Here is a 12905-nt window from a genome sequence, read left to right on the forward strand (position 1 = left end):
TTGGGTGTGTAGAGGAAGTTGGGTGGCTCAAGAATGGTTGGGACTTGGGTATGATTTGGTTTGGTGGGTTTGTGACCAATCTTTAGATCTTGTGTACCAACTCTCTAATAGAGCGTGAGACCCATTGTATTGGTGGGCTCCACCTCTATTAGAGAGTTAGTACATAAGTTGGTATCTAAAGTTGGTCTCCCAAGCATGACCCCAATATTAATCTCCCCATCCAAACCCCCACTGTGTTAACTAATCAAAATCAATTAAAAAATTGAAAAACAAATGGAGAAAGAAAGGAGGTGGTGGCTGGGGTTGGGTGGGGACGGTGGCAAGTGGAGGGTACTGGTTGGGCACAACACAGGAGGGGTTGGGTTTTTTTTTATATATTTTATTTTCTCTTTTTTATTTTGATTTTGAAAATTGAAGGTAAAAATATATATATATATATAATATAAAAGTAAAAAAGGAAAAAGAAATTAATGTCGGATAAGGGTAGAATAGGAAAAAGAGAGAACAAAAAAGAATAAAATTAATTAAAAAGTATTAAAAAATAAAAAGGAGTTTAAATGAAGAAAAAGAAAGTGGGGAAATCAGCTCCCTAAGTTAACGTTGGAAAAGATTTTAAGTTGGAACTCATTAATATACATGTAAGTGTGTGATTCATCCGATACTAATATTAAATAATTTAAGTCAATCATATACGAAATAAATGTTTATAATCAGGGGCGGAGGCACGTAGGGACCAGTGCAGTCACTGGCCCCCACTCAACTTTTTTTCTTTCTTTTAAAATGTAATATGTATTGCTGTTATTGAATAATCTATATTAATTAATATGTTTATTTTATCACGCGGGCCAGCAGCCAAATCCCGTTTTCCTTTCCACCAAGCGTAAGCCACTTTCCTTTCCTTTTTCCAAAGGTTTATGGCTCTTATTATTATATATTTACTCTTCTAAAAAAATTGATAAAATCCTAACCCATTTTTCTCCTTTCTTGGAGATACACAAGCAACAAAGCAGACTTTCTCAATGCACTGCCTGTGAGTTTTTCTCTCAAACTCCATATTAAACTATCAAGTTTTAATTAGGTTAATTTATTCAATTAAAGTTTTTTTAGCAAGTTCTCTTTTTTATTTTTTTCTTTCTTTATTTATTTTTAGTTCATAAAATTTTGATTTTTTTTCTTTTTATTGATTTTAATAGATCTTCAATTTATGTATAAATGATTGCTTCGTTGCATATATTGAGAGAGACATTTTCAATAGTATAGATGACGAGATTGTTATGCAATGATTTCAAAATATGAAAACTCGTCAAAAACAATGATGATTGTAATGAATACATAATATGATTTTTGATGTTTTGATATGTCTTGTGAGTGCAAATTTTTTATTGTTTATATTTTGTGAGAGGCCCCCACACACATGAAATTCTGGCTAATACAACCTACTTTAAATCATTTGTCCAACTTATGTACTTGAGTGATGTGATGTTATAAAATGAAAATTTTAATATTACCTAAATTTAGTGTAATTAAGTTGGTTTAGGTAAAATTTAAGATAAAATTGAAGTGTTATTATATAGGATAAATATATTTTAAATAAAAAAAATCAGGGATTCAGGGACTGGTTTGGGAGGTAGCCCCTCGATGGGGATGGAGACGGGGATTCCTCGAATTTCTTTTTTATCGAAGATAGGGATCAAGAACGGGAATGTTGATGGTATTGTCTTGTTTAGTTCCAAACCGATTCGTTGCCATCCTTAGTTAAGAGCAGTTACTATTCACCCGATATTCTCCTTTACCTACCATTCATGTGATATGCCACACGCATCAATATGCCACAGCCCATGCATATCAGATGTAACGTCCAACATTTTCCACGCGCATATCAATGTTTGCATTCTAGTTACTACTCAAAATTAATTAAACAAACCAAACGTGCTTATAGAGTTTTGACTGATTATTACATGCGTCGCCAAATCTGCTGATATCACAAAAAATAAAATTTAAAATTTAATTACCACAAAAAAGGAAAAAAATTAATCGACGATATTAATTTTTCATGACAGATTAGCATTCTCACGGACTCACAGATCCAATTAGAAATAAGAAATGATATTTGTTTTTGTTTTTGGTCAAAATAAATGAGATTTTTTTTTGGGTCAAAAGAAATGAGAGTATAAATAAAACCAAGGCTTCACCCTCTTCTTTCTCCTCACAAGACAACTCTCTCTTTTCTCCTTCTGCAGATTAAACTCTCCTACTTTCGATTACATTTTAATTTCTGTGTTTTTTGGGTTTCAACTTTCAACTTTACAAGTTTCATGGATCGCAAGAATGAGGCCGTGGCGATGGACTTGCTATTGGAGGATTTCGATCCGACGGCTGTGGTTGCAGAGCCTCTGCCTACGGTCGTAACCAGCGACGTTAACTGCGATCTTATCGGAAAGTTTGCCGAAGATCTCAAAAGCAGCCTAGAGAAACCGATGGTGCTTGGCAGGAACGTGCATACCACGTGCCTGGCCGTGACGGAACCCGAAGCCAACGACGAGTTCACCGGCGATAAAGACGCCTACATGGCTAGCGTTCTTGCTCGCTACCGCAAGACCCTCGTCGAAAGGACCAAGCACCATTTGGGTACTTTTCATTTATGTGATTTTTTATTGCAGTGCTTTGAAATCCAAGCAAGAATCTTGAATCTAAATTGTGGGTTTTGCTTGGAATGCAGGTTATCCTTACAATTTGGACTTCGATTATGGTGCTTTAACGCAGTTGCAGCATTTCTCCATCAACAATTTGGGAGATCCGTTTATCGAAAGCAACTATGGAGTCCATTCGAGACAGTTCGAAGTGGGTGTTCTAGATTGGTTCGCTCGGTTGTGGGAGATTGAGAAGAGTGACTATTGGGGATACATTACCAATTGTGGTACGGAAGGAAATCTTCATGGAGTTTTAGTTGGGTACGTCAAGTGTTTGATTAATTATTCGTGTGAATCTATTCTTGATTCTTTAGCACAGTAAACTGAAACAATTCGATTTGATGTATAATTCATTTGCGTTCTTGCAGGAGAGAAGTATTTCCAGATGGGATTCTGTATGCTTCTCGAGAGTCGCACTATTCGATATTTAAAGCAGCGAGAATGTATAGAATGGAATGTGTGAAGGTTGATTGTCTGATCTCTGGTGAGATTGATTGCAAGGATTTCAGAGCTAAGCTTGTTCTTAACAAGGATAAACCAGCCATCATCAATGTTAATATAGGTATGTGTAAGAGTTAAGAGACACATTGATACAAACTGAATTCATCCATATATTATACGCACCTATGTGATTTTGTTTGGTTGATTGATATACTGAATTGCTTGAACTGCAGGAACAACTGTCAAAGGAGCTGTTGATGACCTGGATCTTGTCATACAAACCCTTGAAGAATGTGGATTCAAGCAAGACCGGTTCTACATTCACTGCGATGGAGCATTATTTGGACTCATGATGCCTTTTGTCAAACGTGTATGTCATCTCATTTCAACTCTTGTAGTTGTTGTGGATAGGAATCTGTCTCTTATACCTTATGCCCGTTTAACTCCTTTGGTTCAGACCAAAACAATAAAAAAAAATTAACTCCTTTGGTTCCAAAATTTCTTGTAATTCGTATGAAGATTTTTCCCACTGCAATTTTGTCGTGGATGTTTTTTGTTGCTAATATTTAACCCTACACAAAAGCCTGCTCATTGGATTGTTCTGCTTTCAGCCTTTCTGGATGAGAGGGTGGATTTGGCACTAATATTTCATCTTGACAAAAATAGTTTATAATATTTCCTTCAAAGTTGGGCTAAATGAATGATACTGATATCTGTGATTGGATGGTATAGTAAATGAGCATAGACTACTATCTTTGATTGACAATATTAATTTACTCGTAGATGAATAACCTTGGAGAAGTTTGGTTCCAACTTTGTTGGTATAAGAATGGGATTAGAGTGAGCTTATATATGTAAAAGCTAGTCAGAAATAGCTGTGTTATTATTTGGTGTTGCTTCTTCATTATAATCTGCACATGTATTTTGTGTGAAGGATATCTTTTTTTTTCCCTTTTTCTGACTATATTTGGTGGTAACCAGGCACCAAAAGTTACTTTCAAGAAGCCCATTGGAAGCGTCAGCGTTTCTGGTCACAAGTTTGTAGGGTGTCCAATGCCTTGTGGTGTTCAGATAACAAGGCTGGAGCACATTAATGCCCTTTCAAGGAATGTAGAGTACCTTGCGTCAAGGGATGCCACAATCATGGGAAGCCGGAATGGCCATGCTCCTATCTTCCTATGGTACACCCTCAACAAAAAAGGTTACAAAGGGTTCCAAAAAGAAGTCCAGAAATGTCTTAGAAATGCTCACTACTTGAAGGACCGCCTTCGTGATGCTGGGATCAGTGCCATGCTGAATGAGCTAAGTAGCACGGTTGTGTTTGAGCGGCCTAAGGACGAGGAGTTTGTTCGCAGGTGGCAGTTGGCTTGTCAAGGAAATATTGCCCATGTTGTGGTGATGCCAAGCGTCAACATCGATAAATTGGATGATTTCTTAAATGAACTAGTTGAAAAACGCTCAACTTGGTACAAAGATGAGAAAGTTCAGCCTCCCTGTATTGCAGCTGATGTAGGAACTGAGAATTGTGCTTGTGGGCAGCACCAGTGATTAATTTTTTCGCACTGAGCTTTTTGTGTGGTAGTTGTTTTATCCTGCAGCTTTTTGTAGGTTCTAGTTTTGTTTCAAATGGTTTTCTCCCTTGGTTATTATGAACGCTTGTGAAAATTCCTGTATCAGTGGACTGCTTTTATGGTGGTTCAACTATTACTTGATGCATCAGATGCAAGTTTTTGTTTTGTCATACAACTGTGCTGTAAGGCCTTAAGACACTGCTCTGAAAACAGACCAATAAACTGGAACATAATTTCCAAATACCTTTGCCATATCTCAGATTAATTTTAGCATCCTACTCAACTATAACCTAAATAGCTAATAGCCTTTAAATCTAATATGAGGTTGTATCTCTATTGCTATTTTTCTTTTGTTTTATTTAAAGGTTGTCTGTAACACTGCCAGCAAGAGGGCGCAGTTTATTTTCACTCTAAAATTTTCTTGATGTATACCAAAAATGGAATTCTCTTGATGATTCCTAGAGACTCTAAAATTCATCATTCTGCCTCGCTTTGAAAGAGGGTCAACGTTTGAGGAGGCATTGCCATATAGCAGAAACTTGATAAGACATGAATCATTTGTGACAAAAAGGGTGATCCCATTGGAAGTTGATAATAATATCATGTAATGGGGCCCATGAATTAATGTTGATGCAACAAAATGAAGACTTTGTATGTTTGGTATAGACTTAGCTACAACAAAATGTGCATGCGTGTTAGATCAATTGGTCAGGATAGTGAGGCCATTCTTTTTACACGCAAGTCGAATCTTCCTCCTCGTATATTTGATTAATTTAAAATAAAAATAAAAATAAAAACAATAAAGGTGATGTACTAATTGAAGATCATTCGGTCTTTATTTGTTGACAATTAGGACGAAAATGGTTGCTTTTATGGTTATAAATAGATGCAAAATGTGAGTAGAATCTAGATTCTTCTCTCAATTTTATGTAGTATTCTTGTACACTACTTGGGTAAGTTGAAACAGATCGATCTTATGCATCCATGATAGAAGTAGACAACTTGTAGCATTTGAGCAAGACATGCCCAATACCAATAAGCAGCAAAATTACACAAAGACAAGCTAGGATTAATCTAGTAACTTTTATTCTTATCAGTGCCTTGGGATTTTCTTTAACGTAAATGTCTCAAAGTGACTCAACTACAATCGGATACTTGTTTTTCGGCATCCTTACAAGAGTTGGCTGGACCGAGTCGTCTTTCTCCAGAGGGATCCACCTGTAATAGTGATTAAATCCAGAATCAGAATCAAAAGTTCCCTGAAAATTCAGCTCAGATGGTTAAAGTTATCCCATCCATCTCAACCATTTCCAACTGCATGAAAAATTGGATTAATCATATGTTTGTTCTATACGTTTGATTACGCTGCATAGTTTCTATTTGACTTATGCTTATAGCTGTTAATTTTTTATATATAATTTTAATATTTTAAACTGAAAGATGTCATTCTTCATCTTACTTGTATCTGCAGACCAGGTGATGAATGAATACTGAGATTTCGAGCTTGGCCAGGTTGATTCCGGGGCACATTCGCTGTCCGCTACCAAATCCAAGAAAGCTAAAAGGCTTTAGGGGTGCCTGCATTTTTTTGAACAATTATTTAACAATACAATGGTTTCAGGAAGCTACATATATCAACTGCAAATTGCTGATATGATAAGAGCTTACATCAAACCTAGAGGGATCAAACTTTTGAGGATTGGGAAAGACTTCTGGGTCATGGTGAATGGAGACAACATCCAAGTTAACAGACCAGCCTTTCTCTATTTTGTATCCTGTAATGTGGAAAATGAGTTAGAACCATGTAGTCACACTTGTGCAGTAAATGTTGGCTTTTGTTATCTCTTTTTTGGAGACAAAGTGTCGTACCATCAATCTCGAAATTCTGGGCAGCTTTTCTTGAATTCCAAGGTAATATAGTGGCTCTTCTAAGAGTTTCATTGATTACCTGAGGTTCAACACTCTAGATATCAGTTGTCAGCTGATAAGGTATAACAGAATAGCTTTAAAGATTAATGAGCTGATTACTTTGGCGGTGTAAGGCATGTTGTTAACTTCATCCCATGTTAGATTTGCTCCATTTTCCCGGTTTGATTGAATTTGTCGATGCTCATCCTGTAAGTTCGACACTTTTTATATTTTAGTCCTCTGTGGAAATCAAATATCAATGAAAACTTTGCCTTGGTGGCTAGATACATTACTCTTAGTTGTTCCAGAACAGAAGGGTTTTCTCCAAGGAATTTAATAAGCCATGTGAGAGCAGCAGTTGTAGTATCATGACCTGCAACCAACAGAGTTAATATGTTGTCCTTCAATTGTTTATCAGTGAGTTTATCTTTATCATCTTCATCCCCTGCTGCTTTGCTATGTTTCATTATCAGTGATTCTAAGAAATCTTTTTGGAAGCCTCCTCCACTTCTCCTTTTAGAAATGACTGAGTCCAACATTGCATACATTCTATCTCGAGCCTGATAAGATAGAACGGAAGTATCAGAGATAAATTCCAACAATATCCATACAATATTTGAAGAAGAAAAATGTGTGTATTCATTACTGTTTCAAACTGATGAGCTATGGAGAAGTGATACCTGAATACCACAATGGAAAGCTGTTCCCGGGATTTTAAATGGCAAGGATGCAAAGGAGGAAGAGATGAGTTTAAAATTGGATCTAAACTTCTCCTGCTCTTCACCAGCAGGCTCCAAGCTCATTATCATGTTGCCGATAACTTTGAGAGTGAACTGCAAAAACATTAGAATATTAAGTTGTTTCCCTGGAAACAGTGTTACAGTGAAGATTAAGAAATGTTCTACTTGACTTGGTAACCAATACTAAACTGTAGAAGCTTCTTCAAGAACCAAAACTGTTCGTCCGGGCCACTGTTCTAATGTCTCAATTGCAAGAGTATTGATAAACTGAAAATATTTTTTAAGGCCATCAACTGATAGGGGCTCTGCAATCAACCGTCTAAGCCGCTTGTGTTCTTCTCCAGTGGTTTGGAGCAAGCTGGTAGGCCCTAGCACCTGCTGCCCTGTGTAGAAGAGGTTTAAGCTCACCATCCCATCTTTTCCTGCTAACAACATCTTGCTTGCTTCCCTCCCAGTCATGAACACAGTGAATCTACCCAACACGCTAGTCTTGAACACTTTCCCATACCTACAAAATAAATTACTAAGCTCAATATTGAAAGATCAAAATAGATATATTTTGGAAAATTCGGAAATTCATTTTTTAATGCAGAAGTCAAATGCAGATGCGGGGGCAGATTTTGATTTAATTGATTACCTCTGCTGCCTCTTGTTCACAAAGCTGTATATACCAGATGGACTTGAAAACTCTGATATAAATGAGAAGCTTTCTCCCACAATTGGCCAACCCAAGCTACCTGGGATGTCCACCAAGCTCTTTGGTGATGAAGTCCAAGAGTGCAGCACAAAGAAAGCTGAAAAAACAAAAATTAATACCAGTGCCAAGATGACTAAGATGAACAGCTCCATTGCAAGTTGGCTAACCAAAAACTATCAAACGATAATCTGAATCTTTTGACTTTAAAATATATTAAAAGGCACACTTGAAATAATTCTGTAGTAACTAAACATGACTGCCATTACTTGTACTAAAACCATCATCTCATGCGATGCGACGGCTTTGTAATTAACGTTAGCACTTCGTTACATACGTGAAAGCTTATGTATGTTCTTGTTTGACATTTTTCCTCTGCTGGCATTTCTAGGAGGCCTCTGTTTTTCTTATGTGTTTCTATTATTAGGCAGATTTTTTTAATCTGCTTTGGTGCTAATAAACCAATTTCCTATAGTAGTCACTTGTCAGTGGATGCTTAACTGCATTAGTCTTGAATTGTGGCAGATAGTGACAATTTCATTGCCGGCGGCTTGCTTGTCTTAAAAAATCTCCATATTTTATTAAGAAAAGTATTAGCTATTGCCGCTTGTTTTTTGGCCAGAAAAAATACAAACAATATTAGTTCAAACCAAGTGGATTAACAAAAACAGAGTAAAAAACAACTGGGGATGCTGATCACAATGTGCCATGATGGATTCCCACTACTAACTGGTTCTACATTCTTTGTGCTTTCCCCCTTTTTTTTGTCTTTTGAGAATTTTTGTTTTCTGGTCTGACGTCTTTTGAGATTAGGGTTGAGATGCTTCAAAGCAACAAGAAGCACTTGTTAATTGTTGCAAATAAGACAGATATTATAGTGGAACATTACCATCTGAGAGAGTTCACAGGCATGGCAGATACATAGTTACTAACAACACCACAATGTTTCAAACAATGGCTTTGCCGCTTGTATACCACCTTTCCCCAAAACCAAATCACATGTAAATGCTTGATTGACAAAATTTAGATTAAGCTGGAAGCCCTCTGTTTCCATTTTTCTAACCATGTATTTACTGAAGCATAACTAGTAGCTACCAAGTCATCTGAAGCACTTAGATAGAACAAAATACCTTTCATACATTTACATAGCTTTTGAGCTGCTACCAGCCTACCCACATTGTTAAGCTCCACTTTTACATGTGTCCCTCCCTTCATCCTGAACTTTATTAATCCCTACCATATGATTTCCCCTTTCACCTTATCAAGGACTTCAAACCTGGGGTTGGCCACCATCAACATAATTTTCCAACTTATCGCACGAACCTGTTGGTAAATTACCCTTTTTTCTCAATAATCTCAAAATCTCATGTGCTGATATCTCATCTCCCTTCTCTGTCAAGTCATTAAGACATGCATACAAAGTCGAATGGTTAAACTTCCGTCCTGGTCAACGTGACATTTTTGCTGCGTTTTTCATTGCTTCCACTGCCTCTTGTTAGAGTTTTGAATAGGTTGAGAGAGAAGAAAGAATGCAAAGATAAAAGAGAGAGCAGAGAATGAATCAATTCGTATGAATTTTCTATTGCACTGTTCTGTATATTTTTAAATGAGCACACTATATGTGAGCTATATGTCTAGCTGGATACAATTACATCACTTTGTATCTCAGCCCTTCATCTATAACTGCTTAATAAAAACATTACACGTGGCTTATAAGCCTTTTTACTACTAAAGCCTAACACCAGTCATTTTGATTGACTAAGAGAATACACCATTAGCTGACCAGGCTTAATTCCATTTCCTATCAGCTCACTACTTACATTTCAACACTCCCCTTTAAGTTGTGAGCTGATTTCACACCAAGCTTCTCTCTAAGATAGCTGAACCGATCCTTGGCCAAAGCCTTTGTAAAAATATCTGCTAGCTGCTCATTCGAAGGACAATAGATCAAATCCACAGTTCCATCTTGCAAAGCATCTTTAATAAAATGATACCTCCGATCAATATGCTTGGTTTTCTGATGGAAAACAGGATTCCTTGTAATGGCAATAGCTGAAATGTTGTCACAGTGGAGAGGTGTAGCTTCTGTTTGAAGTTCTCCAAAGTCTTCTAGGACAAATCTCAACCAAATTGCTTGTGTTGTTGCTTCAGAGGCACTGATGTATTCAGCTTCTGCAGTAGAGAGTGCAACACAATTTTGCTTGACTGAGGCCCAAGCAAACACTCCACTCCCAAAAGAAAAAGCGTATCCAGATGTGCTCTTGCTATCATCCACTGAGCCACTCCAATCGCTGTCACAATAGCCAATTAGAACTGCCCCTTTTCCTTTCACATACTCCAGACCATAATCCAAGGTTCCTTTTACATATCTAAGGACACGTTTTGCTGTTCCAAGGTGTTTGCTAGTGGGACAATGCATAAACCTTGCAAGCAGACTAGCTGCAAACATAATGTCGGGTCTAGTAGCTGTGAGATACAGCAGACTCCCAACAATCCTTCTATATTGCTCTTCACTTGCCAAACCACTCCCATCATCCTTACTTAGTTTCTCCGAGGTAACTAGTGGAATAGACACCGGTTTACACTCACTCAAACCAAATCTGTTTAACAGAGTTGTTGCGTATTTCTTCTGATGAATGAATATGCTTGCTGGTGTTTGAATGACTCCCATTCCCAAGAAGTGATGCAAGAGCCCCAGATCAGTCATTTCATATTTCTCCTTCATGTCCTTCTTGAAGTCTTCTAACATCTCTTGATCATTTCCAGTGTAGACAATATCATCTACATAAATGGATACTATCAATATGCTTGCTTCACCTCTTGCTTTGACATAAAGAGTAGCTTCACTTTGGCTCTTTGTGAAACCACACTCAGCAAAATAACCATCAATTTCACTATACCAAGCTCTTGGCGCTTGTTTCAATCCATAGAGAGCTTTGTGCAGCTTGTAAACCTTGCTTTCACTCCCCTTCATCACAAATCCCTCCGGCTGATCTACATACACTTCTTCCTCTAAGACACCATTTAGAAAAGCTGACTTAACATCTAATTGGTACAGCTGCCAACTCTTCTGTGCAGCTAGTGCAATTAGAGTTCGGATTGTGTCTAATCTAGCCACAGGTGCAAACGTTTCATTGTAGTCCACCCCTGGTTTCTGAGAGTATCCTTTAGCTACTAACCTTGCCTTATTTTTCTGAACTGAACCATCCAGATTTAGCTTAGTTTTAAACACCCATTTAACCCCAATCACTGGTTTATCCATAGGCCTGTCAACAAGCTCCCATGTATCATTCTTTTCTATCATGTTCAACTCATCTTTCATTGCCTTCATCCATGACTCATCCTTCACAGCTTCTTCAAACTTCTCAGGCTCCATTGTGCACAAATTGCATTGTGCCAAAATGTCATCCAACTTCCTCCATTTCAAAGGAGTGTGATCAAAGTTCTGAGTGTCTTCTAATCTGCTGCTTGCCTTGCTTGATCCTCCATAAGAAACTGAGTCTAAAGGTATGAAACCAGAATTTCTATTTCCTGCAGTGTCTCAAACATTTCCACTGGAGTATTCCTAGGCTGCACTTCTTCATTCACCATTATCACAGCATTTTCAGTTGTTTCCTTCCAATTCCAGGTTGCTCCTTCATTAAAAACAATATCTCTTGACAATATAAGTTTTCTAGTGGCAGGGTCAAACACTCTATAACCCTTCTCACATGTTGCATATCCAACAAACACTCCCCTTGTGCTTTTGGCATCCAACTTCTGTCTACTTTCTTATGGTTTATGCACAAAACACACACTGCCAAATACCTTCAAATGAGCAACACCTGGTTTTCTTGTACTATACGCTTCAAAAGGAGTCTTGTCTCTAAGAGCCTTGGTAGGACACCTGTTCAGAACGTACACTGCAATGTGTACAGCTTCTGCCCATAAGTAATAAGGCAGCCCCTTCTCATGAAGCATAGCCTTAGCCATCTCCACCACTGTCCTATTCTTCCTTTCTACCACTCCATTCTGCTGGGGTGTGTAAGCCATGGTGAACTGTCTTTGAATTCCTCCATCTTCACACAGTTTATTGAATTCACAAGATGTGAACTCACCCCCTCTATCACTTCGAACACATTTCACTTTGTAACTACTCTGCAACTCCACCATAGACTTGAATTTTTGAAAACAATTTAGTGCATCCGACTTGTATCTCAAGAAGTAGACCCAAGTCATCCTTGTAAAATCGTCTATGAGCAACATAAAATATTTATTACCTGCCAGGGACTCAGTTTGCATTGGTCCACACAAGTCCATGTGAATTAGCTCAAGGGGTGTACTTGCCCTCCATGCTTGGTTCTTAGGAAACCATTCTCTATGTTGTTTCCTAAACTGACAGCCTTCACAGACTCCATCTACAGCTTCCAGATGTGGTAGACCATGCACCATCTCCTTTTCCTTGAGCTGATTCAGCCCTTTTAAATGTAAATGCCCCATTCTCTTGTGCCAAATCCAGGTAAAGTGAGACACACCAGCTCTTAATGCAACATAGGCATTTGAAGACAAAGACAATGGATAACATCTATTCTTTCTCATTTCCACCTTCATAAAAAGGTTTTCCAGTGAAGCATCATCAAAAATACTGCACATATTGCTTCCAAACACCAAATGGTAACCATGTTCATCTATTTGACCCACACTTAACAAGTTCTCTCTCAAACCAGGCAGATACATGACCTCCTTGATAAACTTTGTACCAGAGTTTGTGTCAAGCACTAAAGTGCCCATGCCAGCTATGCTTACAAGCTCCCCTGTTGGCATTTGTACTTTGCCTGTGACACTTGGATTTATGTCAATTAACAGCTCCTTGTTCCCAGTC

At 37.8% G+C, this 12905-nt stretch overlaps 2 protein-coding genes across 3 annotated transcripts; one reads left to right on the forward strand and one right to left on the reverse strand.

Annotated features, from left to right (window-relative positions):
- Positions 1 to 2191: 2191 nt before the first annotated feature.
- LOC103341854 (serine decarboxylase-like) lies at positions 2192 to 4877 on the forward strand. The gene is made up of 5 exons (XM_008245410.3): positions 2192 to 2628; positions 2720 to 2951; positions 3059 to 3252; positions 3365 to 3501; positions 4113 to 4877. Exons 1-5 carry the CDS (start codon positions 2316 to 2318, stop codon positions 4677 to 4679), a joined length of 1443 nt encoding a protein of 480 aa, XP_008243632.2. The 5' UTR covers positions 2192 to 2315; the 3' UTR covers positions 4680 to 4877.
- A 932-nt stretch (positions 4878 to 5809) lies between these two features.
- Positions 5810 to 9502, reverse strand: LOC148915940 (abscisic acid 8'-hydroxylase 3-like). Of its 2 annotated transcripts, XM_089053765.1 has the most exons (10): positions 9175 to 9502; positions 7988 to 8144; positions 7540 to 7858; positions 7291 to 7443; positions 6904 to 7170; positions 6731 to 6817; positions 6572 to 6650; positions 6371 to 6477; positions 6162 to 6280; positions 5810 to 5920 (listed from the first exon to the last, which is right to left on the reverse strand). In XM_089053765.1, the coding sequence occupies exons 1-10, from the start codon at positions 9257 to 9259 to the stop codon at positions 5830 to 5832; spliced, it is 1464 nt and encodes a 487-aa protein (XP_088909891.1). In that variant the 5' UTR covers positions 9260 to 9502; the 3' UTR covers positions 5810 to 5829. The 2 variants fall into 2 exon arrangements, with proteins under 2 accessions (XP_088909891.1, XP_088909892.1); XM_089053766.1 differs by lacking the exon at positions 9175 to 9502 and having other exon boundaries at positions 7988 to 8199.
- Positions 9503 to 12905: the final 3403 nt, after the last annotated feature.

The sequence above is a fragment of the Prunus mume genome, linkage group LG6 (assembly GCF_029339155.1).
Source record: "Prunus mume cultivar Tortuosa linkage group LG6, ASM2933915v1, whole genome shotgun sequence".
Taxonomy (NCBI): domain Eukaryota; kingdom Viridiplantae; phylum Streptophyta; class Magnoliopsida; order Rosales; family Rosaceae; genus Prunus; species Prunus mume.